Source organism: Mustelus asterias, unplaced genomic scaffold (assembly GCF_964213995.1).
Source record: "Mustelus asterias unplaced genomic scaffold, sMusAst1.hap1.1 HAP1_SCAFFOLD_2350, whole genome shotgun sequence".
NCBI lineage: Eukaryota > Metazoa > Chordata > Chondrichthyes > Carcharhiniformes > Triakidae > Mustelus > Mustelus asterias.
Window position 1 is genome coordinate 22,393 of NW_027592295.1, and position 27,238 is coordinate 49,630.

At 45.5% G+C, this 27,238-nt stretch overlaps 1 protein-coding gene across 1 annotated transcript; it reads right to left on the reverse strand.

Annotated features, from left to right (window-relative positions):
- Window positions 1-435: 435 nt before the first annotated feature.
- On the reverse strand, window positions 436-26,456 carry LOC144489605 (UDP-glucuronosyltransferase 2A2-like). Its single transcript, XM_078207471.1, has 3 exons — window positions 25,751-26,456; window positions 2,277-2,425; window positions 436-555 (listed from the first exon to the last, which is right to left on the reverse strand). The coding sequence occupies exons 1-3, from the start codon at window positions 26,454-26,456 to the stop codon at window positions 436-438; spliced, it is 975 nt and encodes a 324-aa protein (XP_078063597.1).
- Window positions 26,457-27,238: the final 782 nt, after the last annotated feature.

Below are 27,238 nucleotides of genomic sequence, written 5' to 3' on the forward strand. Positions count from 1 at the left end.
GAGAGAAGAAGGTTAAGAGGTGACTTAATAGAGGCATACAAGATGATCAGAGGATTAGATAGGGTGGATAGTGAGAGCCTTTTTTCTCGGATGGTGATGGCTAGCACGAGGGGACATAGCTTTAAATTGAGGGGTGAGAGATATAGGACAGATGTTAGAGGTAGGTTCTTTACTCAGAGAGTAGTAAGGGCGTGGAATGCCCTGCCTGCAGCAGTAGTGGGCTCGTCAACATTACGAGCATTCAAATGGTTATTGGATAAACATATAGATGATATTGGAATAGTGTAGATTAGAGGGGCTTTAGATTGGTTCCACTGGTCGGCGCAACAACGAGGGCTGAAGGGCCTGTACTGCGCTGTAATGTTCTATGTTCTATATAAATGTGTCTTTCTTACTACCATAATCAGAAATAGTACAGGCCTTTATCCCAGCTATTTAAATAAATTCCCCAAATGTATTTTTCCGTGAAGGATTGATTGATTGACATCCCTCTATCTGCAAGAGGTGCTGAACTTCCTTTGCTATTTGAACAAGCCGATACTGGAAAGGTAAAGTCTATCACAAAGAACAAAGAAAATGACAGCACAGGAACAGGCCCTTAGGCCCTCCAAAGCCGCTACCGACCATGCTGCCCGACTTAACTAAAACCCCCTACCCCTCCAGGGACCATATCTCTCTATTTCCATCCTATTCATGTACTTGTCAAGACGCCCGTTAAAAGTCACTACCGTATCCGCTTCCACTACCTCCCCCAGCAACGTGTTCCAGGCACCCACTACTCTCTGTGTAACAAATCTGCCTCGTACATCTCCTTTAAACCTTGCCCCTCACACCTTAAACCTATGCTCCCTAGTCATTGACTCTTCCACCCTGGGAAAAAGCTTCTGACTATCCACTCTGTCCATGCCTCTCAAAAACTTGTAGACTTCTATCAGGTCTCCCCTCAACTTCCGTCGCTCCAGTGAGAACAAAGCAAGTTTCTCCAACCTCTCCTCATCGCCAATGCCCTCCATACCAGGCAACATCCTGGTAAATCTTTTCTGTACCCTCTCCAAAGCCTCCACATCCTTCTGATAGTGTGGCGACCAGAATTGACACTATATTCCAAGTGCGGCCTAACTAAGGTTCTATAAAGCTGCAACATGACTTGCCAATTTTTAAACTCAATACCCCGGCTGATGAAGGCAAGCATGCCGTATGCCTTCTTGACTACCTTCTCCACCTGCATTGCCACTTTGTGATCTGTGTACCTGGACACCCTTTGTCAATCATCTTTGTCACTTCCTTTGTCACCTCCCCTTCACAAAACCATGTTGCCTCTCACTAATACATCCACTTATTTCCAAGTGAGAATAATTCCTGTCTTGAAGAATCGTCTTCAATAATTTCCCTACCACTGATCTAAGGCTCACCGGCCTGTAATTACCTGGATTATTCTTGCTATCCTTCTTAAAAAAAGGAACAACATTGGCTGTTCTCCAATCCTCTGGGACCTCCCCTGTAGGCTGTGTCCCCTGTGTCACAGTGCCACACATCAGGTTGTCACTTGCCAGTGTGTGGGAAGATCTCCTCTGAAGTGTTGTTTGCAGGCCAGGTATCTGTTATAGAATTTCTGAAACCACATATCGTGGTGGTGGCAAATTCTAGCCCTCAGCTGGTGCCACAGTCAAGTAGAGTTTTCCACTGGTCAGAAATGTCAAGCATGCCACCATTAATCAAACAAAGGCTTCACTGGCTTGGGCATGTGCAAACGGTTATGCTGTACAGGCCAAGAGACCTGTACAGCATAATCAGAGCACGCAAACATAGAATATAGAACAGTATAGCACAGGAACAGGCCCTTTGACGCACGATGTTGTGCCAAACATGATCCCAAATTAAACTAATCCCTTCTACCTGCCCTTGGTCCAATTCCCTCTAGTCCTTGCATATTCACGTGCTTATCTAAAAGCCCCTTAAATGCCCCTATTGTATCTGCTCCCACCATCACCACCCCTGGCAACTCGTTCCAAATACCTACCACTCTCAGTGTAAAAAACTTGCCCCTCACATCTCCATCCAACACAAGGATACCGTTAAGAGATATGAAAGCCCTCAATATGAAGGTGTATTGAACAGTGTGAATATTGTACTCTGCATGAACCCTGATGGAATAAATTGCATTTTCCTGACAATGTTGGTGTTGAATTGCATTTTATAAAATCACGCCACAAAGGCTGTTGCTCCATTTTTGATATGGTGGTAAATTTTAGATTCTATTGTTTTTTCAGTCTTACCTGAGACAGGGGTTTTGCTGGTCGACAGTGAAGCCCTCCAACAAATACGAAATTGGGCAGAAATGGGCGGGGGAATTCAAAATCCCAATATGTCCGAATCAGCCAAATTTCAGCTTTGCCTATTGCTTCACAGAATGTGATTGGTTTGCCTTTAGAAACAGCAGCAGAACAAGCAGGAGATTAGAACAATGAGAGTGTGTATTATATGAATCACTTTTCAGACACCCATTATTAGTAACATTATCTCCAACAGGATCAAATCATTGAAGCTAATTTAGTCTTCATATCTCAATGTACTTGGGCTTACTTCACAATGTAGGCACAACTACAGCATCATAGAATCATAGAATCATAGAAACCCTACAGTGCAGAAGGAGGCCATTCAGCCCATCGAGTCTGCACCGACCACAATCCCACCCAGGCCCTACCCCCACATATCTACCTGCTAATCCCTCCAACCTACGCATCTCAGGACTCCAAGGGGCAATTTTTAACCTGGCCAATCAACCTAACCCACACATCTTTGGACTGTGGGAGGAAACCGGAGCACCCGGAGGAAACCCACGCAGACACAAGGAGAATGTGCAAACTCCACACAGACAGTGACCCGAGCCGGGAATCGAACCCAGGACCCTGGAGCTGTGAAGCAGCAGTGCTAACCACTGTGCTACCGTGCCGCATCCATTCAACTCCGTGGGCAGAATTTTCCCCCAAAATATAAACACACTCCTCGCCCCATCATCAGCGGCATATATCCCACACCAACATAGGTTGCCAGCATTGGGCCATCTGGACCCTCCCGATGGGTCCCCTGGCACACCCCCGAGGCTCCCGACCCCCTGCACACAACCCCCTTGCATAGCTCCTCCTTGCATAGCTTCCCCTGCAAGCCCCCACTTGCAGAGCACCCCTTGCAGAACCCTCCCCAATTGCAGAGCTCACCCCTTGCCGAGCCCTCCCCATTTGCAGAGCCCCACTCGTCACATATCCCACCCTTGAATAGCCCCCCACCCCTTGAAGAGCCCTCCCCTGTATAAGCCCACCGCATTCGCATACCACCATTCCCCCCTCTCAGTCCCACCCTCACTCAGGCCCCACTCTCTGGCACTGCCCTTGGCACACTTATGGTACCTAACCAGGCACTGCCAGGTAGGTGCAAGTGCCTGCATTTGGCCCAAATGTCCGACCATGCCCCCGACTGCCCAGGGGCTTTAATGGCCTCCAATCCAACCCTGGTGGAGACCAACAGTGATTCTCGCCGGTGTAAGGTCAGGTGAGGGGAAACCATTCGGGAGGCTGGAAGATGCCATCCTGGATGCGCTAATAAGATTGAAATTAAGTTAATCCTATGCAAATCAGCTTTGCGCCCTCGCCGGCAAATCAGGGCTGGGAACACTGCATGCAACGCCAAACTGGTTCACACCCAATGCAAACCAAATTTTTGGCTTTGCATGCAATCTTACCGGCTCGCCATGGTGGACCACACCCTGTGTGTCTGTGCCAGTTCACGGAATTAGCAGTTCACAAATGAACCAAGCTTCTTTTTCTTCCTAGTTTCAACTCATTTTCTACATTCTAAAGTTGTCCTATAAATGAAAAACTTCACTGTCCATTATGCCACCTATCTTGTGTCATCTGTAAACTTACTAACCATCCTCCTAAATTCTCATCCAAATCATTAATATAAATAACAAATAACAGTGGACCCAGCATCGATCCCTGGGGCACACCACTGGTCACAGGCCTCCAGTTTGAAAAACAGCCCTCTACGAAAACGATCTGTCTTCTTTCGTCAAGACAATTTTGTATCCAATTGGCAACCTCACCCTGGATCCTGTGAGATTTAATCTTATGCAATAACCTACCGTGCGGTACCTTGCCAAAGGCCTTGCAAAAGTCCATTGTGCATAGTAAAACATTCCAAGCTTCAGCGATCCCCTGCGTAAAGAAATTTCTCTGAAACATTCACCTCATTCTCAGAGTGGTTATTTTAGGCTCTGCAGCAATGAAAATTAGCCTTTCTTACTCTATCAGAACTCTACATAGTTTTAAAATCCTCTATTCTCCACTTTGCCTGCTTTCTCCAAGGGAAAGTTCATCCTCATAAATAGTTCATCCCTGACATAATCATAGAACCATAGAATCTCTACAGTGCAGAAGGAGGCCATTGGGCCCATTGAGTGTGCACCAACTCTCTGAAAGAAAATCCCACCCAGATTTTTCCCTCTGCCGTATCGCCATAAACTTGTATATTTACCATGGCTAATCCACGTAACTACCACATCTCGGGACACTAAGGGGCAATTTAGCATGGCCAATCCACCTAACATGCGCATCTTTACTTTGCCGGTGCCACGAGATAGCGAGTTGAGGAACAGGGAGAGAGTGCAGTAAAACACATGGATGCAGGGATGGTGTAGGAGGGTGGGTTTCAGCTATGTGGATAATTGGAACACTTTCTGGGGAAGGTGGGACCTGTACCAACAGGACGGGGAGCACCTGAACCAGAGGGGCACCAATATCCTGGCAGGGAAATTTGCTACACCTCTTCGGGGGAGTTTAAACTAATTTGCCAGGGGGATGGGAAAAGGAGTTGTAGTCCAGAGGTCAGTGAGTGTCGTGAGGTACTGGGAAGGGTATCATGGTCAAAGGTGGGTACCAGCAGACAAGAAGGTGGGTTGAAGTGTGTCTACTTCAATGCAAGGAGCATCCAAAATAAGGTAGGTGAATTTGGGGCTTGGTTTGGCACTTGGGACTACGATGTTGTGGCCATGACGGAGACAGGTAGAACAAGGACAGGAATGGTTGTTGGAAGTTCCAGGGTACAGATGTTTCAGTAAGTGTAGGGTAGCTGGTAAAAGAGGTGGAGGAGTGGCACTGTTAATCAAAGAGAGTGTAACGGCTGCAGAAAAGCATTTCGAAGGGGATCTGCCTACAGAGGTAATATGGGCTGAGGTGAGGAATAGGAAAGGAGCGGTCACGTTGTTAGGAGATTACTATAGGCCCCCAAATAGTAATAGTGATGTGGAGCAAGGAATTGCTAAGCAGATTATGGATAGGTGTGGAGGTCACAGGGTAGTTGTCATGGGGGACTTTAACTTTCCAAATATTGATTGGAGCCTTTATAGGTCGAATAGTTTGGATGGGGCGGTTTTTGTGCAGTGTGTGCAGGATACACACACTGCACAAGTTGCAAGTTACAGAATACTAATCTCTACAGCCAGCCAGGTCTTAAAAGGTACAGATAATGTGGTTGGAGGGAACATTAAACACAGGTTAAAGAGATGAGTATTGTCTCCAGACAGAACAGCTGGTGAGATTATGCAAGACCAGGGGCAAGCTGTGGGGGTTACTGATAATGTGACATAAATCCAACATCCCGGTTTAGGCCGTCCTCATGTGTGCGGAACTTGGCTATCAGTTTCTGCTCAGCGACTCTGCGCTATCGTGTGTCGTGAAGGCTGGTCTTGCATAATCTCACCAGCTGTTATGTCTGGAGACAATACACATCTCTTTAACCTGTGTTTAATGTTCCCTCCAACCACATTATCTGTACCTTTTAAGACCTGGCTGGCTGTAGAGATTTGCATTCTAATTAGTATTCTGTAACTTGATTTCTGTGTCTGTGCACTGTTGGAGAACAGAGACCACTCCATCTGACGAAGGAGCAGCAAGCTCCGAAAGCTTATGGTATTTGCTACCAAATAAACCTGTTGGACTTTAACCTGGTGTTGTGAGACTTCTTACTGTTCTTCCATTGAGCCAGTGTCTAATCCAATTTACTACCTCCCCATGTATACCCAGCGACTGAACCTTCCTAACTAACCTCCCATGAGGGACCTTGTCAAAGGCCTTGCTGAAATCCAGGTAGACAACATCCACCGCCTTCCCTTCATCCACTTTCCTGGTAACCTCCTCGAAAAACTCTAATAGATTGGTCAAAAATGACCTACCACGCACAAAGCCATGTTGACTCTCCCTAATCCTTGTCTATCGAAATATTTGGAGATCCTATCCCTTATCATACCTTCCAATAACTTGCCCACCACCGACGTCAAACTTACTGGCCTATAATTTCCCGGATTTCTTTTGGAACCTTTTTTAAACAACGGAACAACATGAGCCACCCTTCAATCATCCGGCACCTCCCCCGTGAATACTGACATTTTAAATATGTCTGCCAGGGCCCCTGCAAGTTCAACGCGAGCTTCCCTCAAGGTCCGTGGGAATACCCTGTCCGGTCCTGGGGATTTATCCACTCTGATTTGCCTCAAGACAGCGAGCACCTCCTCCCCTTTAATCTGTAAAGGTTCCATGACCGCCCTACCAGTTTGCCCTATTTCCGTAGACTCCCTGCCCGTTTCCTCAGTAAATACGGATGCAAAAAAACCATTTAGTATCTCCCCCATCTCTTTTGGTTCCATACACAGTCTACCACTCTGGTCTTCAAGAGGACCAATTTCATCCCTCACTATCCTTTTGCTCCTAACATACCTATAGAAGCTCTTTGGATTTTCCTTCACTCTGTCTGCCAAAGCAACCTCATGTCTTCTTTTAGCCCTCCTGATTTCCCTCTTAAGTAGCTTCTTGCACTTTTTATACTCCTCGAGCATCTGATGTGTTCCTTGCTGCCTGTACATTTCATACAACTCTCTCTTCCTCTTAATCAGTGTTACAATCTCCCTCGAGAACCAAGGTTCCTTATTCCTATTTACTTTGCCTTTAATCCTGACAGGAACATACAAACTCTGCACTCTCAAAATTTCTCCTTTGAAGGCCTCCCACTTTCCATTTACATCCTTACCAGAGAACAGCCTGTGCCAATCCACACTTCCCAGATCCCTTCTCATTTCATCAAATTTGGCCTTTTTCCAGTTCAGAACTTCAACCCGAGGACCAGATCTATCCTTATCCACGATCAGGTTGAAACTAATGGAATTATGATCACTGGATCCAAAGTGTTCCCTCACACTCACATCCATCCAGCCCTAACTCATTTCCCAATAGGAGATCCAATATCGCATCCTCTCTAGTTGGCACCTCTATATACTGATGTAGAAAATTCTCCTGAACACATTTTACAAACTCTACCCCGTCTAAACCTTTAACAGTATGCGAGTCCCAATCTATACGTGGAAAATTAAAATCCCCTACTATCACAACTTTGTGTTTCTTGCAGTTGTCAGCTATCTCTCTGCTGATTTGCTCCTCCAATTCTCGCTGACGATTGGGTGGTCTATAATACAACCCCATTAATGTGGTCATACCTTTCCTGTTTCTCAGCTCCACCCATAGGGCCTCTGTAGACAAGCTCCCTAATCTATCCTGCCTGAGTACCGCTGTAACATTTTCCCTGACCAACAATGCCACCCCCCCCCCACCTTTTATCCCTCTGCCTCTATCCCGCCTGAAACATTGGAACCCTGGAACATTGAGCTGCAAGCCCTGCCCCTCCTGTAACCAAGTTTCACTAATGGCTATAATGTCATATTTCCATGTGTCTATCCACGCCTTCAGCTCATCTGCCTTTCCCACAATACTCCTGGCATTGAAATAGACACAGCTCAAAAGATTATTTCCACCACACTCTACCCTTCCATTTGTGATTTTGCTTGAACTAACCTGTCTTTTTAGCCCTGCTCCACTATGGTGGTTAGGGGCGGCACGGTAGCACAATGGTTAGCACTGCTGCTTCTCAGCTCCAGGGACCTGGGTTCGATTCCCAGCTTGGGTCACTGTCTGTGTGGAGTTTGCATATTCTCCTCGTGTCTGCGTGGGTTTCCTCCGGGTGCTCCGGTTTCCTCCCACAGTCCAAAGATGTGCGGGTTAGGTTCATTGGCCATGCTAAAAAATATTGCCCTTAGTGTCCTGAGGTCAGAGGGATTAGTGGGTAAAATATGTAGGGATATGGGGGTAGGGCCTGGGTGGGATTGTGGTCGGTGCAGACTCGATTAGCCGAATGGCCTCTTTCTGTACTGTAGGGTTTCTATGGGCGGCTCGGTAGCACAGCGGTTAGCACTGCTGCTTCACAGCTCCAGGGTCCCGGGTTCGATTCCCGGCTCGGGTCACTGTCTGTGCGGAGTTTGCACATTCTCCTCGTGTCTGCGTGGGTTTCCTCCGGGTGCTCCGGTTTCCTCCCACAGTCCAAAGATGTGCGGGTTAGGTTGATTGGGCAGATTATGGATAGGTGTGGAGGTCACAGGGTAGTTGTCATGGGGGACTTTAACTTTCCAAATATTGATTGGAGCCTTTATAGGTCGAATAGTTTGGATGGGGCGGTTTTTGTTCAGTGTGTGCAGGATACACACACTGCACAAGTTGCAAGTTACAGAATACTAATCTCTACAGCCAGCCAGGTCTTAAAAGGTACAGATAATGTGGTTGGAGGGAACATTAAACACAGGTTAAAGAGATGAGTATTGTCTCCAGACAGAACAGCTGGTGAGATTATGCAAGACCAGGGGCAAGCTGTGGGGGTTACTGATAATGTGACATAAATCCAACATCCCGGTTTAGGCCGTCCTCATGTGTGCGGAACTTGGCTATCAGTTTCTGCTCAGCGACTCTGCGCTATCGTGTGTCGTGAAGGCTGGTCTTGCATAATCTCACCAGCTGTTATGTCTGGAGACAATACACATCTCTTTAACCTGTGTTTAATGTTCCCTCCAACCACATTATCTGTACCTTTTAAGACCTGGCTGGCTGTAGAGATTTGCATTCTAATTAGTATTCTGTAACTTGATTTCTGTGTCTGTGCACTGTTGGAGAACAGAGACCACTCCATCTGACGAAGGAGCAGCAAGCTCCGAAAGCTTATGGTATTTGCTACCAAATAAACCTGTTGGACTTTAACCTGGTGTTGTGAGACTTCTTACTGTTCTTCCATTGAGCCAGTGTCTAATCCAATTTACTACCTCCCCATGTATACCCAGCGACTGAACCTTCCTAACTAACCTCCCATGAGGGACCTTGTCAAAGGCCTTGCTGAAATCCAGGTAGACAACATCCACCGCCTTCCCTTCATCCACTTTCCTGGTAACCTCCTCGAAAAACTCTAATAGATTGGTCAAAAATGACCTACCACGCACAAAGCCATGTTGACTCTCCCTAATCCTTGTCTATCGAAATATTTGGAGATCCTATCCCTTATCATACCTTCCAATAACTTGCCCACCACCGACGTCAAACTTACTGGCCTATAATTTCCCGGATTTCTTTTGGAACCTTTTTTAAACAACGGAACAACATGAGCCACCCTTCAATCATCCGGCACCTCCCCCGTGAATACTGACATTTTAAATATGTCTGCCAGGGCCCCTGCAAGTTCAACGCGAGCTTCCCTCAAGGTCCGTGGGAATACCCTGTCCGGTCCTGGGGATTTATCCACTCTGATTTGCCTCAAGACAGCGAGCACCTCCTCCCCTTTAATCTGTAAAGGTTCCATGACCGCCCTACCAGTTTGCCCTATTTCCGTAGACTCCCTGCCCGTTTCCTCAGTAAATACGGATGCAAAAAAACCATTTAGTATCTCCCCCATCTCTTTTGGTTCCATACACAGTCTACCACTCTGGTCTTCAAGAGGACCAATTTCATCCCTCACTATCCTTTTGCTCCTAACATACCTATAGAAGCTCTTTGGATTTTCCTTCACTCTGTCTGCCAAAGCAACCTCATGTCTTCTTTTAGCCCTCCTGATTTCCCTCTTAAGTAGCTTCTTGCACTTTTTATACTCCTCGAGCATCTGATCTGTTCCTTGCTGCCTGTACATTTCATACAACTCTCTCTTCCTCTTAATCAGTGTTACAATCTCCCTCGAGAACCAAGGTTCCTTATTCCTATTTACTTTGCCTTTAATCCTGACAGGAACATACAAACTCTGCACTCTCAAAATTTCTCCTTTGAAGGCCTCCCACTTTCCATTTACATCCTTACCAGAGAACAGCCTGTGCCAATCCACACTTCCCAGATCCCTTCTCATTTCATCAAATTTGGCCTTTTTCCAGTTCAGAACTTCAACCCGAGGACCAGATGTATCCTTATCCACGATCAGGTTGAAACTAATGGAATTATGATCACTGGATCCAAAGTGTTCCCTCACACTCACATCCATCCAGCCCTAACTCATTTCCCAATAGGAGATCCAATATCGCATCCTCTCTAGTTGGCACCTCTATATACTGATGTAGAAAATTCTCCTGAACACATTTTACAAACTCTACCCCGTCTAAACCTTTAACAGTATGCGAGTCCCAATCTATACGTGGAAAATTAAAATCCCCTACTATCACAACTTTGTGTTTCTTGCAGTTGTCAGCTATCTCTCTGCTGATTTGCTCCTCCAATTCTCGCTGACGATTGGGTGGTCTATAATACAACCCCATTAATGTGGTCATACCTTTCCTGTTTCTCAGCTCCACCCATAGGGCCTCTGTAGACAAGCTCCCTAATCTATCCTGCCTGAGTACCGCTGTAACATTTTCCCTGACCAACAATGCCACCCCCCCCCCCCCACCTTTTATCCCTCTGCCTCTATCCCGCCTGAAACATTGGAACCCTGGAACATTGAGCTGCAAGCCCTGCCCCTCCTGTAACCAAGTTTCACTAATGGCTATAATGTCATATTTCCATGTGTCTATCCACGCCTTCAGCTCATCTGCCTTTCCCACAATACTCCTGGCATTGAAATAGACACAGCTCAAAAGATTATTTCCACCACACTCTACCCTTCCATTTGTGATTTTGCTTGAACTAACCTGTCTTTTTAGCCCTGCTCCACTATGGTGGTTAGGGGCGGCACGGTAGCACAATGGTTAGCACTGCTGCTTCTCAGCTCCAGGGACCTGGGTTCGATTCCCAGCTTGGGTCACTGTCTGTGTGGAGTTTGCATATTCTCCTCGTGTCTGCGTGGGTTTCCTCCGGGTGCTCCGGTTTCCTCCCACAGTCCAAAGATGTGCGGGTTAGGTTCATTGGCCATGCTAAAAAATATTGCCCTTAGTGTCCTGAGGTCAGAGGGATTAGTGGGTAAAATATGTAGGGATATGGGGGTAGGGCCTGGGTGGGATTGTGGTCGGTGCAGACTCGATTAGCCGAATGGCCTCTTTCTGTACTGTAGGGTTTCTATGGGCGGCTCGGTAGCACAGCGGTTAGCACTGCTGCTTCACAGCTCCAGGGTCCCGGGTTCGATTCCCGGCTCGGGTCACTGTCTGTGCGGAGTTTGCACATTCTCCTCGTGTCTGCGTGGGTTTCCTCCGGGTGCTCCGGTTTCCTCCCACAGTCCAAAGATGTGCGGGTTAGGTTGATTGGGCAGGTTACAAAAAAAATTGCCCCTTAGAGTCCTGGGATGCGTCGGTTAGAGGGATTAGTTGGTAAAATATGTGGAGGTTGGGCCTGGGTGGGATTGTGGTCGGTGCAGACTCGATGGGCCGAATGGCCTTCATCTGCACTGTAGGGTTTCTATGATTCTATGATGTGCTCTGGCACTCTGCTTCCCATCCCCCTGCAAATCTAGTTTAAACGCTCCCCAATAACACTAGCAAATCTCCCTGCAAGTATATTGGTCCCCTTGTAGTTTAGGTGTAACCCGTCTCTCTTGTACAGGTCCCACCTGCCCCAGAAGAGGTCCCAATGATCCAAGAATTGGAAACCCTGCCCCCTGCACCAGTTCCTCAGCCACGTGTTCATCCGCCCAAGCATCCTACTCCTGCCCTCACTGGCATGTGGCTCAGGTAGCAATCCTGAGATTACTACCCTCGGGGTCCTGCTTTTTAACTTCCTTCCAAGCTCTTTGTACTCACTCTTTAGGACCTCCTCACTCTTCCTTCCCATGTCATTGGTACCGATGTGTACTACGACATCTGGCTGATCACCTTCTCACTTTAGAACGCTGTGCACGCGATCAGAGACATCGCTGACCTTGGCACCTGGGAGGCAACAAACCATGCGGGAGTCTCTGTCCCGACCATAGAACCTCCTGTCCGTACCTCTGACCATTGAGTCCCCTATCATTACTGCTCTCCTCTTCTTCATCCCACCCTTTTGCGCTGTAGAACCAGATTCAGTATCAGAGTTCCAGCTGTCGCAGCTTGTCCCAGGTAAAGCAACTCCCACAACAGTATCCAATTCAGTATACCTGTTGTGGAGGGGTATGGCCACAGGGGAACCCTGCTCTGCCTGTCCTTTCACACTGCCATTTCCTCTCCTTACAGTAACCCAATTTCCTGTGCTCTGCTGCTTAGGTGTAACTATCTCCCTAAAGCTACTGTCTATATACTTCTCATTCTCCCGAATTAGATGGAGGTCATCAAGCTCCTTCTTCAGTTCCCTAACACGCTTTGCCAGCAGCTGCAGCTGAATGCATCTTTTGCAGGTGCTGTTGTCAGGGATACCGGAGGTCTCCCTGATCTCCCACATCCTGCAAGAGGAGCATTCCAACATCTTGCCTGGCATTTTTTTTACTCTGGGGATATACAGGAATAAACTTTCTGAAAAAGAAAAAAAAACCTACTCTCGCCTCTGCCTGTTCTCGCCGAAGCCCCTTATTGGTAGAGGGATTGAGTTTCGGAGCCAGGAGGTCATGCTGCAACTGTACAAAACTCTGGGTGCGGCCGCATTTGGAGTATTGTGTACAGTTCTGGTCGCCGCATTATAGGAAGGATGTGGAAGTGTTGGAAAGGGTGCAGAGGAGATTTACCAGGATGTTGTCTGGTATGGTGGGAAAATCGTATGAGGAAAGGCTGAGGGGCTTGAGGTTGTTTTCGTTAGAGAGAAGAAGGTTAAGAGGTGACTTAGTAGAGGCATACAAGATAATCAGAGGACAGATGTTAGAGGTAGGTTCTTTACTCAGAGAGTAGTAAGGGCATGGAATGCCCTGCCTGCAGCAGTAGTGGACTCGTCAACATTAAGAGCATTCAAATGGTTATTGGATAAACATATGGTTGATATTGGAATAGTGTAGATTAGAGGGGCTTTAGATTGGTTTCACTGGTCGGCGCAACATCGAGGGCCGAAGGGCCTGTACTGCGCTATAATGTTCTATGTTCTATGTTCTCTGGTCAACCAGCAGGATTATAAATTTTGGTTTTTGCAGCAGGTTGTGGTTTTGTAATATTCCATCACAGACCTGTCTGTTCAGTTTTATTCCATTTGCCATGATCACTGAGACTCTTCCATACCCAGCCCAGTGAGATAAATAAGATTTCTCGTGCATGAAGAATGCTGTTGATTCCTTCAAAAAATCTTTGTATGATTCAGGGCCAAATGGGACTTTCAAATACTTCAAATTTCACAACTAAGAGCTTAGAATAGTCAATATAAAGTGCAGCCGAATATACAACCACAGTAATGTTATGACTCTTGCGGTCAACTCCTCAATGACAGGTTTTAAATTAATCTAGCAATTGCCTTCTGCAGGCCAGACCAGCACATTGTCATCAGTAACACTCTGGAAAAAGAGAAATACTGCAAACAGAGCTGCATAATGTCCAGCAGGAATGGCTCAGACATTGAGTTCTTCAATCCCATCTTTACAAACACAACAGAATGCTGCTCCGAGCAGTATAAGTCAGAACAAATCAAAACCATTTACCTACAGGACAAGGGTATCAAGACTTTTGGGAAAAAGATTCATTCCTGCATTACAAAGTGAAAGCAAATTGTGATTCCTGGACTGGATTCTGAATTATTTGAATTGGGTCTAGATTCAATAGTTAACTTTCAAAAATGTATCAGATATATATGTGACAAGGAAACATTGGCAGGCTAATAGAGAGAGTACAGAGAAGTGGGTCTAATTGGTAGTGAATTAGTTGGGGCATGTAATTTAGCTGGCCTGCTGCACTAATGCTCTATTGTGGCTCCTTTTAAACACTGACTACTCCATTGTAACCACAAACATATACTATAGCAGTGACAGTGCCCACCCAAAGCGGTCTGCATCAAATGGGACACAAATATGGAGCCAGGTGGGGCCTGACTGAAGGACACTGAACTGTACGCAGCTGCTATACTGCTGTTAGGAATATCAGCAGATATACCTGGCAGTCAAAAACACAGTGAAGTGTTAGGCATGGTAGCCTGAACAAGAGCAACCAAGCCAGATGATGACCAGCCTTGCAACCTTCAGTGAACTGTGGACATGCATTATCTCCTCCTCTCTAGCTTCAGAGTAAAGGGTCAACCCTTTAGAACAAAGATGAGGAGCAGTTTCTTCAGCCAAAGGAAGGTGAATCTATGGAATTCATTGCCACAGAAGGCTGTGGAGGCCAGGTCATTGAATGTATTTAAGCCAGAGATAGATAGGCTCTTGATCATCATAGAAACCCTACAGTACAGAAAGAGGCCATTCGGCCCATCGAGTCTGCACCAACCACAATCCCACCCAGGCCCTATCCCCATATCCCTACATATTTTACCCATAATCCCTCGAACCTACGCATCTCAGGACACTAAGGGGCAATTTCTTTTTTAGCATGGCCAATCAACCTAACTTGCACATCTTTGGACTGTTTGAGGAAACCGGAGCACCCGGAGGAAACCCACGCAGACACGAGGAGAATGTGCAAACTCCACACAGACAGTGACTCAAGCCGGGAATCGAACCCAGGTCCCTGGAGCTGTGAAGCAGCAGTGCTAACCACTGTGCTACCGTGCCACCCCTGTGCTACCGTGCCGATTGGTAAGGGGATCAAAGGTTATGGGGAAAAAGCGGGAGAATGGGGTTGAGAAACTTATCAGCCATGATTGAATGGCAGAGCAGACGCGATGGACTGAATGGCTTAATTCTGCTCCTATACTCTATAGTCTCTTCTTCTTTTCCTGCTTCTTGACTGTGATAGAAAGACTCAACAAAATTCGTTCCGACGAAATAACTAGTCTTTATTTACGAAAGACTGCATGCAGTAGTGGCCGAAACTTGAGTCTAGAGAGCAGTTGTTACAACTTGCTAATTCCTTCTCAAGTCCGCGCTTACATAAAGAATCAGTTCAGTATTTATACATAATCATTATCAGTTTGCGTGACTCGAGCTTACTCAGAAATTCGATCAGTAATAGAATCATAAGCAATGTCCTAAATCATGGCACAACCCGCTGACCTCCTCGAACTCCTTGTCTCATCATTCATACCCTTATCTTGTCCTTTGCTGGAACAGAAAAAGGTGACTCCTTCATCCCTGACCTTATCTTGTCTTACTCATACAGCCCTAGGTTATGCGGAGTCAGCCTTATCAGATCTGACAGGGGTCGGGCATTTTGGAATAGCTTGACCTTCTCTGGTTTTATTCATGTCTAAGGTTATGCGGAGCTGATGATTTTACAGCCGACAATGGAACATATTTCATATGTGGCACGAAAGCATACTCGTTGCTTCCTACCAATTGGATAGGATCCTGTTATCTGGGATATGTCGCACCCTACATGCACCACCTACCCTCCCTTCAGCATTACCCCTGATGAGCCAAAAGGACCATTAACGGAACTGAACGGTTCTTTATGATGGCCTTTCCACTATATGGAAGGGTCAGGGCAGCCAATGAACTGATTCTTATAGCCTCAGCATTGGAAAAACTGGCAAACGTAACAACGGCAGAAGCCAGGGCAACTGGACAGGCACTGGTCGAGGTCTCGGCTGAGCTGGTGGCTGTCTGGACCATGGCATTACAAAATCGACTGGCTTTGGATTATCTGTTAGTCTCACAGGGAGGAACGTGCGCCACTGTAGGTCAGGAATGCTGTACTTATATCCCAGATGCCTCTGAAAATATCACCAACCTGGCCGACCATATTAAGAGACAGGCTGATCAAATTCAAGAAGTTGGCCGTGAATTTCATGATTATGACCCACCGGGTTGGTTAGGATGGCTGGGTCACAGATTATTTGATTGGATCTTTAAGGCCTTCATGCTCCTACTACTACTGCTACTGGGGATAGGATTGCTTGGTTGCTTGTGTAAATGCATTTTTAATCGGGTCATGGATATACCTATCTAATTAGTTGTCAAGATATGACAAAAGGAGGGAATGTGAAGTTGTATGAATTAAGTAATGGCATGATGGGAAACTTGGTCAACTATTTGGTACAATATAAGGAAAGATGACCAAGCTGTTCCAAAATGCCTGACCCCTGTAAGACCTGATAAAGCTGGCTCCGCATAACCTAAGACATGAATAAGACCAGAGAAGGTCAAGCTATTCAAAAATGCCTGACCCCTGTAACATCTGATAAGGCTGACTCCGCTTAACCTAGGGCTGTATGAGTAAGACAAGATAAGGTCAGGGATGAAGGAGTCACCGACCTTTTTCTGTTCTATCAAAGGACAAGATAAGGGTATGAATGATGAGACAAAGAGTTCTAGGAGGTCAGCGGGTTGTGCCATTATTTATGACATTGCTTATGATTCTACTACTGATCGAATTCCTGAATAAGCTCTAGTCACGCAAACTGATAATGATTATGTATAAATACTGAACTGATTCTTTGTGTAAGGGCGGACTTGAGAAGGAATTAGCAAGTTGTAACAACTGCTCTCTAAACTCAAGTTACGGCCACTACTGCATGCAGTCTTTTGTAAATAAAGACTAGTTATTTAGTCGGAACGAATTTTGTTGAGTCTTTCTATCAGAGTCAAGAAGCAGGAAAATTTCCACTTCAACAACTTCCTCAGTCAATTTGATTCACTCCACGTGATACCAAGAAACAACTGAATCATAGAACCCTACAGTGCAGAAAGTGGCCCTTTGGCCCATCGAGTCTGCACCGACCACAATCCCACCCAGGCCCTACCCCCATATCCCTACATATTTTACCCACTAATCCCTCTAACCTACACATCTCAGGACACTGAGGGGCAATTTTCGCATGGCCAATCAACCTAACCCGCACATCTTTGGACTGTGGGAGGAAACCGGAGCACCCGGAGGAAACCCACGCAGACATGAGGAGAATGTGCAAACTCCACACAGACAGTGACCCAAGCCGGAAATCGAACCCAGGTCCCTGGAGCTGTGAAGCAGCAGTGCTAACCACTGTGCTACCGTGCCGCCCTGAAGGCATTGGATACTATGGGCCCTTACAATGTTCTAGCAATAGTACTGAAGACCTGTGCTCCATAACTTTCCGCACCCCTAACCAAGCTGTTCCAGTATAGCAATGATACTAGCATCTACCCAGCAATGTGGAAAATTGCCCAGGTGTGTCCTGCATACAAGAAACAGGGCAAATCCATCCCAGCCGACTACTGCCCCATCAGTCTATTCCAAATCATCAGTAAAGTGATGGTAGGAGTCATCAACAGTGCTATCAAGCGGCACTTACTCAGCAATATCTGCTCACGGATGCTCAGTTTGGATTCTGCCAGAGTCACTCAGCGCCTGACCTCATTACAGCCTTGGTTCAAACATGGACAAAGAGCTGAATGCCAGAGGTGAGATGAGAGTGATTGCCCTTGACATCAAGGCAGCATTTGACCGAGTATGGTACCAAGGGGCCCTAGTAAAACTAGAGTCAATGGGAATAAGTGGGAAAGCTCTCTGCCAGTTGGAGTCATACCTGGCACAAAGGAAGATGGTTGTGGTGATAGGAAGTCAATCATCTCAGCTTCAGGAGTTCCTCAGAGTAGTGTCCTAGGTCCAACCATCTTCAGCTGCTTCATCAATTACCTTCCTTCCATTATACGGTCAGAAGTGGGGTAGTGTGTTGATGACTGCGAAATATTCAACATCATTTACAACTCCTCAGATACTGAAGTAGTCCATATCCCAATGCAGCAAGATTTGGACAATATCCAGGCTTGGGTTGACAAATGGCAAATAACATTCACGCCACACATGCCAGGCAATGACCATCTCCAACAAGAGAGGATCTAACCATTGTCCAGGACAATCAATGGCACTATCAGTCCAAAGATGTGCGGGCTAGGTTGATTGGCCATTCTAAATTGCCCCTTAGTGTCCCGGGATGCATAGGTTAGAGGGGTTAGTGGGTAAATATGTAGGGATATGTGGATAGGGCCTGGGTGGGATTGTGGTTGGTACAGACTCGATGGGCCGAATGGCCTCTTTCTGCACTGTAGGATTCTATGATTCCCCCACTATCAATATCCTGGGAGTTACAAATGATGGGGAAATGAAATGGAGCAGCCATATAAATACTGTAGCTACCAGAGCAGATCAAAGACTAGGAATCCTGTGGCGGGTAACTCATCACTTGACTCCCTAAAGTGTTCTCCATCAAAAAGGCACAAGTCAGAAGAGTAATCGAATACTCTCTATTTGTCTCGATGAGTGCAGCTCCAACAACACTGAAGAAGCTTGACACAATCCAGGACAAAGCAGCCCATTTGATTGCCAACCCAATCCATCCACCATCAATGAACAGTGGCAGCCATGTGTACCATCTACAAGGATGCACTGAAGGAACTCACCAAGGTTCCTTAGGCAGCACCTTCCAAACCCATGACCACTACCATCTTGAGGGACAACATCAGCAGATATCTGGCAACACAGCCACCCGGAGGTTGCCCTTTAAGTCGCTCACCATCTTGACTTAGAAATATATCGCCGTTTCTTTGCTGTCGCAGGGTCAAAATCCAGGAACTTGCTCCCTGACAGCACTGTGGGTGTACCTACACCTCAGGGACTGCCGCGGTTCAAAAATGCAGCTCACCACCTCTGTTTAAGAAAGGGAATAGAAATGACCCTGGTAATTATAGGCCGGTTAGTCTTACTTCGGTGGTTAGTAAATTGATGGAAAAGGTCCTTAGAGATGGGATTTACGACCATTTAGAAAGATGCGGATTAATCCGGGATAGTCAGCACGGATTCGTGAAGGGCAAGTCGTGCCTCACAAATTTGATAGTTTTTTGAGGAGGTAACTAAGTGTGTTGATGAAGGTAGGGCAGTTGATGTCATATACATGGATTTTAGTAAGGCGTTTGATAAGGTCCCCCATGGTCGGCTTATGATGAAAGTGAGGAGGTGTGGGATAGAGGGAAAGTTGGCCGATTGGATAGGTAACTGGCTGTCTGATCGAAGACAGAGGGTGGTGGTCGATGGAAAATTTTCGGATTGGAAGCAGGTTGCTAGCGGAGTGCCGCAGGGATCAGTGCTTGGTCCTCTGCTCTTTGTGATTTTTATTAATGACTTAGGGGAGGGGGCTGAAGGGTGGATCAGTAAATTTGCTGATGACGCCAAGATTGGTGGAGTAGTGGATGAGGTGGAGGGCAGTTGTAGGCTGCAAAGACACATAGATAGGATGCAAAGCTGGGCTGAAAAATGGCAAATGGAGTTTAACCCTGATAAATGTGAGGTGATTCATTTTGGTAGGACTAATTTAAATGTGGATTACAGGGTCAAAGGTAGGGTTCTGAAGACTGTGGAGGAACAGAGAGATCTTGGGGTTCATATCCACAGATCTCTAAAGGTTGCCACTCAAGTGGATAGAGCTGTGAAGAAGGCCTATAGTGTGTTAGCTTTTATTAACAGAGGGTTGGAGTTTAAGAGCCGTGGGGTTATGCTGCAACTGTACAGGACCTTGGTGAGACCACATTTGGAATATTGTGTGCAGTTCTGGTCACCTCACTATAAGAAGGATGTGGAAGCGCTGGAAAGAGTGCAGAGGAGATTTACCAGGATGCTGCCTGGTTTGGAGGGTAGGTCTTATGAGGAAAGGTTGAGGGAGCTAGGGCTGTTCTCTCTGGAGCGGAGGAGGCTGAGGGGAGACTTAATAGAGGTGTATAAAATGATGAAGGGGATAGATAGAGTGAACGTTCAAAGATTATTTCCTCGGGTGGATGGAGCTATTACAAGGGGGCATAACTATAGGGTTCGTGGTGGGAGATTATAGGAAGGATCTCAGAGGTAGGTTCTTTACACAGAGAGTGGTTGGGGTGTGGAATGGACTGCCTGCAGTGATAGTGGAGTCAGACACTTTAGGAACATTTAAGCGGTTATTGGATAGGCACATGGAGCACACCAGGATGATAGGGAGTGGGATAGTAGTGAGAATTCTGAATGATTATTACCCTCCCTGCTCCACATATACTGAAGAGGATTCATATATGCCAACCATTAATCTTTTGAGATAAAAGCTGTTAAATCTATTTGTTAGGGTTGTACAAGAAAAGTCAGTCTCTCCACACCGCCCCCCCCCCCCCCACACACACAAGGACTGGATATTTGTCAATTAAAATCAACTAGAGGTTTTTATAAACAATCAGATAAATTGGATACGTTACTGAAGGCTGTGAGAATAATTACCTCTTTGTCACCCACACCAAACTTTTGTTTGCATACAAATTTGAGATAGAAAGGTTTTCGCTTGAGCTGATGGCGACTGAGCACTGTGGTTTTGGAAACTATTACTGTTTGTGTGAAAATGCAATTTTTATAAAGCGTTTAATGCTCCTAAGGTAGAACTTTCTGGAGCATGTCTGAATGTTGTCTTAATGCTCAGTGAAGCCACTTTATTTCAGAGAACAGTGGATGTTTTCTGATGTGAATGGATTCACTACATTTATTGAACATTCCTGCACTGCACCAATACAAATTTTGGGCTTAGGAGTGATTTTAAATACACTTATACTAAGATGTTACTTCCAGGTTAGGTTTTGCATACAAATACAAATGAAATCAATCAGAAAGCCATATTCTCAAAGGTGAGAAAATATAACAACGCCGCAAGTGGGAATAACCAAATTATCCAAACTTTGCAACAAAAATAACAATCTATAATCGGGATAAGCAAAAGCAAAAAACTGAGGATGCTGGAAATCAGAAATAGAAACAGAAAATGCTGGACAAAATGCAGGTCAGGCAGCATCTGTGGAGAAATACAAGTTAACATTTCCAGTCCATATGACCCTTCTAGAATCATAGAATGGCCACAGTGTAGAAGGAGGCCATTCAGCCCATCGAGCCTGCACTGACAACAATCCCACCCAGGCCCTATCCCTGTAACGTCCTGAAATTAAGGGGCCTTTTAGCATGGCGAATCAACCTAACCCACACATCTTTAGATTGTGGGAGGAAACTGGAGCACCTGGAGGAAACCCACGCAGCCACGGGAGAATGTGCAAACTCCGCACAGACAGATGCTGGAATTTAATGCAGTTCCTTGGCACAGTGAGGCAGCAGTGCTAACCACTGTGCCACCATGCCGCCCAGAACTGAAGAGAGATAGAAATGTGATGAATTATATAATTGAAGAAGGGGCAGAACAGAAGATTAGGGAGCAGTCAAGATTAAGGGGAGATTGACAAAGATGTCATTGACATAAGAAAAAGAGGGTGTTAATGGTGGCATTAGGGACTGAACAAATGCTGGGACAAGCCAAGGGAACAAAAAAAACCACAAAACAGCCTAACATAATTCAAATCCTAAGGAAATACAGAAAATACACAATATTGATGCTGATCACTGCAAAGTTCATGGTAACTCATGAAAAACACATGGGGCTGAAAGATTTGTAAACATTAATTGATAAAAGATCAGCCAGAAGACTTTAAAATATATGTGAATCAACAAAGAAAATAACATGTACATTTCTGCTGAAGTTAAACTCTGTCAGAAGTTTTCAGGAAAGCTAAAGAAATTGAGAGAAAATCTTATCAAAGAATTGAGCGAAAATCTCTCTTAAACTACGTTACAGTTCAGGTGGAGAGCAATTATTACAAAAGCCATTGGGCCAACTCAACAAACTTATTGCCAGAGATAATAGGTGGGATTTTACGATCTCGCTCAGGCAAGGCCCATAAAATCCCACCCAAGGCCAACGGAGAATTCCAGGGCGAGCAAAGCAGTAAAATTCCGGCCAATGTATCAACTTCCCGGCTCTGGCCATAGTTCACCTTCCTCCATACTTGTCAAAGTTATACACTGATCATTAACAGACAGAAGTTTAATTAATTAAAATAATGCACATGAACTATCTAGTACTCTGCTCTGATGTGAATAAATGCAGCAGAGAGTCAAAGCTCATTTGCACAGCTAGGGCAGGCCAACAATCCTATTTTGACCCTTCTAAGGCAGAGCAGAAACCTGCCAAATTCAAAAGGGCTGAAGGAAAATGGCAGAGATCCCTTCCTGGGATCACTAATGATATTGAAATAGCGATTTCAATATTATAATGAACCTTCTGCTGATTTCTGGCATGGGGCTGATTACATCAGAAAACATTGCCTGGGAGACTCACGATCGGCCGGACGCCAGTTGCAAGTCCTGCTACAAGCCCCCCATTGATGTCTCTGGGCATGCTGCGCTGGTTGAACAGCGCAGCGAGCCGGTTTTTCAAAACTCCTTGGCTTCTATCGGAGTCATTCTGATTAGAGAAGGTAACTGCAATCACCTCCTGGGCCTAATAAGTTGACCTTGTAGGTTTCACTATGCATCTAAAAAATTTTCCTGTGATCTTTACTCAGGTCCTAAAGAGAGTAAGTCCCTGGAGATAATCATGAACTTCCTCCATAATACCCTCTTGAAATCGGAAAGTAAAATTCACTAGTCCACACTGGCGACAGTTCTAAGCTTTGGTTGCAACATTGGTTGAATTCCTATTGGCTGCAGCATATATAGAGTCTCATAAAATCTACGGCACGGAGACAGGCCCTTCGGCCCACACTCGTCCATGACTGACCAAAATGCCTATCTAAGCGAACCCCATTTGCCTGCATTTGGCCCATATCCGTCTAAACCTTTCCTATCCATGTATCTGTCCAAATGCCTTTTAAATGTTGTCAATGTCCCTGTCTCAACCACTTCCTCCAACAGCTCATTCCACATACGTACCAACCTCTCTTAACTTAAACCTATGCCATCTAGTTCTCAATTCCCCAACGCTGGGAAAAAGACTGAGTACATTCAGCCTATCCATGCCTCTCATGATCTTATAAACCTCTATAAGATCATTCCTCAGTCTCCTACGCACCAAAGAAAAAAGTCCTAGCCTGTCCAATCTCTCCCTATAACTCAATCCCTTGAGTCCTGGTAGCGTCCTTGTAAATCTCTTCTGCACTGTATCTAGTTTAATAACATCTTTCCTAGAGCAAGGCGACCAAAACTGAACATAATACTCCAAGTGCAGCCTCACCAATGTCCTGTACAACTGCAACAAAATTTCCCACCTTCTGTACTCAGTGCCCTGACTGATGAAGGCCAGCATGTCAAAAACCTTCTTCACTGCCCTATCTAACTGTGACCCCACGTTTAGAGAAGCGTGCACCAAGGTCCCTCTGTTCCATGATACTCCATAAGGTCCTACCATTCACGGTGAAAGTCCTACGTTGATTTGACTTTCCTTACACTTATCTGTATTGAACTCCATCTTCCATTTCTTGGCCCACTACCCCAACTGATCAAGATCCTACTGCAATTTTTGATAACTTTCCTCACTGTTTACAATACCACCTATTTTAGTGTCATCTGCAAACTTACTGATCATGCCTTATATATTCTCATCCAAATCATTGATTATAGATAACAAACACAATGGGCCCAGCACTGACTCCTGAGGGACACCACTAGTCACAGGCCTCCAGTCCGACAAGCATCCTTCCACCATTACCCTCTGCTTCTCACCATCAAGCCAATTGTACAATCAATTTGCCAGCTCTTCCTAAATTCCATGTGATCTAACCTTTCAGAGCAGCCTGCCATGTGGAACTTTATTAAAGGCCTTACTGGAGTCCTCATCAATCTTCCTGGTCACTTCATCAAAGAACTCTAACAAATTTGAAAAGCATGATTTCCCATGTACAAAGCCATGCTGACTACTCCTAATCAAACCCTGTCTTTCCAAATGCCTGTATATCTTATCCCTCAGAATCCTCTCTAGTAACTTACCCACCATAGATGTTAGGCTTACCGGTCTATAATTCCCAGGTTTTTCTTTGCAGCCCTTCTTAAATAAGGGCACAATATTTGTTACCCTCCAGTCTTCTGGTACCTCACCTGTGGCTAACAATAATGTGACTAGCTCAGCCAGGGCTCCTGCAATTTCTTCTCTAGCCTCACGCAGTATTCTTGGATATACCTGCTCAGGGCCAGGAGATTTATCCATCTTCATACATTTTAAAATGTCCATCACCTCCTCCATTGTAATGTGAACTGTCCCCAATATATTGCCACTAACTTTCCCAGGTTCCCAAGTCTTCATGTCTTTCTATATGGTGAACACAGGAGAACGATTAATTGAGAACCTCAACCAACCCCTGAGGTTCCTCACATATATGTCCACTTTGGTCCTTGAGGGGTCCTATTCTCTCTCTAGTTATTCTTTTTCCTTTAATATACTTTTAAAAATCCCTTTGGAATCACCTTAATCCTCTCAGCCAAAGCTACCTCATGCCCCATTTTTGCCCTTCTAATTTCCTTCTTGAATATACTCTTGTATCCCCTGTACATCTCCAGGGAATCCCTTGATTCTGGCTGCTTGTACCTCAATATGTTTTGTCATCCAGGGTTCTCTACTCCTGCCAGCCTTGTCCTAACAGGAACATATTGACCCTTAACTCTTGCTCCCACTTGCCAGAGGTCCCTTACTCCAATCAACCCTTAGAAATTCCTGTCTAATTCCATCAAAATTCACCTTGCCTCAATTTAGAACTTGCACCTGTGGACCAGTTCTGTGCCTTTCCATAACTATTTTAAAATTAATAGATCTATGGTCACTGGTCCCAAAGTGGTTCCCTATCATCACCTCAGTCACTTGCCCTGCCCTATTTCCCATGAGTAGGTTATGTTTTGCCCTTTCCCGAGTAGGACCCTCCACATACTGCTTGAAGAAACTTTCCTGAACACACTTAACAAATTCCACCCCATCTTAGCCCTTGACACTAAGGCAGTCCCAGTCTATGTTAGGAAAATTAAAATCCTCTATTAAGACAACCCTATTACTCCTGCAGGTCTCCCCAATCTCACTGCATATTTGTTCTTCTAATTCCTGTTTGGGGGCCTGTAGTACAACCCCAACAAGGTCACCATCCCCTTCTTAGTTCCACCCACAAAGCCTCACTAGGTGATCCCTTGGTCATATCATCTCTGACTACTACCGTGATGCTTCCCTTAATCAAAAATGCAACTCCCCCTCCTCTCTTTCCTTCACCTCTGACCTGCCTAAAGCGCCTGTACCCTGGAACATTAAGCTGCCAGTCCTGTCCCCCCTCTTAGCCATGTTTCAGTTATGGCTATAATATCTCAGTCCCACATACCTATTCATGTCCTAAGTTCATCAGCCTTACCTGTCAGCCCTCTTGTATTGAAATAGATGCAATTTAATCCAACAGGTATCTGCAAAGCATGGAGACTTAATTGGTTCTGAAATGCTCTGAAGATGTGAAAATGACATTTTTCCAGTGCCTCGTCTACTGTCCTGATCTTTTCTTTGGTGAGATATTTTGGAATTGACAGAACTCACGCTCACACCTCATGGAATATATTAAAATTCCAACCCGTTTTGCTCTCATGAGAGAAACTGTCCAAACTCACCTAAAGCTTCACTGTAATAAGAGTCCCATTCGTGCCAGAAATTGTTGTACATCAGGCTGTACATGTTCATGTAAAGAATATTTTGCAATCTCTCAGCAAATGTCATTTTATCTGAAAATTCTGACATTGTAGCAGGTACATAGGAAGGAGGTGCTGGAATTTGTCCACAGAGCCTCTCCAATGCAGATCCGAAGGAGAATCTCAGAGTGAAGATGAAGGGAATTCCCAGCTTTATAGCCAGAAGCTCACCACAATGACTTACAGGATCAGACAGCAGAACTCTGAACTTTGATTCTTGCAGTTTTTGCAGCAGTTTGTGGTTCTTAATGATTCCATCACAGGTCTGTCTGTTCAGTTTTGTTGCAGTTCCGATTAATTTTGTGAATCTTCCATATCCATCCCAAAAGGATAAATTAGGTTTTTCATAGATCCAGAAGTGCAGGAAGCTCTTCAGAAAGTCTTTGTACATGTCACTGGTAAATGGTACTGCAAATACTTCAAATTTCATGGGCGAGGGCTCAGAATAGTTTATGTAAAGTGCAGCAGTATGTACAGCCACAGTAACGTCATGACCCCTCTTGATCAGCTCCTCAATGACGGGTTTTAGATTAATCCAGTGGCTAGCTTCTGCAGGCCAGATCAGCACATTGTCACAGGTAACTGTCTGGAGCAAGATGAGCATTATAGACATATACCTGAGCTGCATAATGTCCATCCAGAATGGTGCAGAGTCCTAATTAACCAATATTGACTTGTCAAATCACACATTTATATACAGATCACTGCTCCTATCAGTATGAATCAGGTCATTCACCTATCAGGCATTAAGTCTTTTGGGGTATAAAGTTCAGTTTTGTGTGATAAGGTGATAGCAAGTTCAAAATCCAGGACTGGATTCAGAAATGCTGTGACTGGATCCAAGATTTTACTATTTAAATAGTTGCTATATAAGACCCTCGTCAGACCCCACTTGGAGTACTGTGCTCAGTTCTGGTCGCCTCACGATAGGAGGGATGTGGAAAAGATTGAAAGGGTGCAGAGGAGATTTACAAGGATGTTGCCTGGATTGAGTGGCATGCCTTATGAGGATAGGCTGAGGGAGCTCGGTCTTTTCTCCTTGGAGAGACGAAGGATGAGAGACCTAATAGAGGTGTATAAGATGTTGAGAGGCATAGATCGGGTGGACTCTCAGAGGCTTTTTCCCAGGGTGGAAATGTCTGCTACGAGAGGACACAGATTTAGGGTGCTGGGGGGTAGGTACAGGGGAGATGTTAGGGGTAAGTTTTTCCACAGAGGGTGGTGGGTGAGTGGAATTGGCTGCCATCAGTGGTGGTGGAGGCGAACTCAATAGGGTCTTTTAAGAGACTCCTGGATGAGTACATGGAGCGTAATAGGATGGAGGGTTATAGGTAGGGCTAGAAGGTAGGATGTGTTTGGCACAACTTGTGGGCCGAAGGGCCTGTTTGTGCTGTAGTTTTTCTATGTTTC

Bases quoted from the DNA above. Each gene is read 5' to 3' on its own strand.
- LOC144489605 (XM_078207471.1), bottom strand. From the start codon at position 26,456: ATGCAGCTCAGGTATATGTCTATAATGCTCATCTTGCTCCAGACAGTT. The intron at 2,426-25,750 runs GTGAGTTTGGAC...CTGTTTCTAAAG, and splicing joins TTATTACAGTGAAGCTTTAG to GCAAACCAATCACATTCTGT. The intron at 556-2,276 runs GTAAGACTGAAA...TCTTTGTGATAG, and splicing joins CAGCAAAACCCCTGTCTCAG to ACTTTACCTTTCCAGTATCG.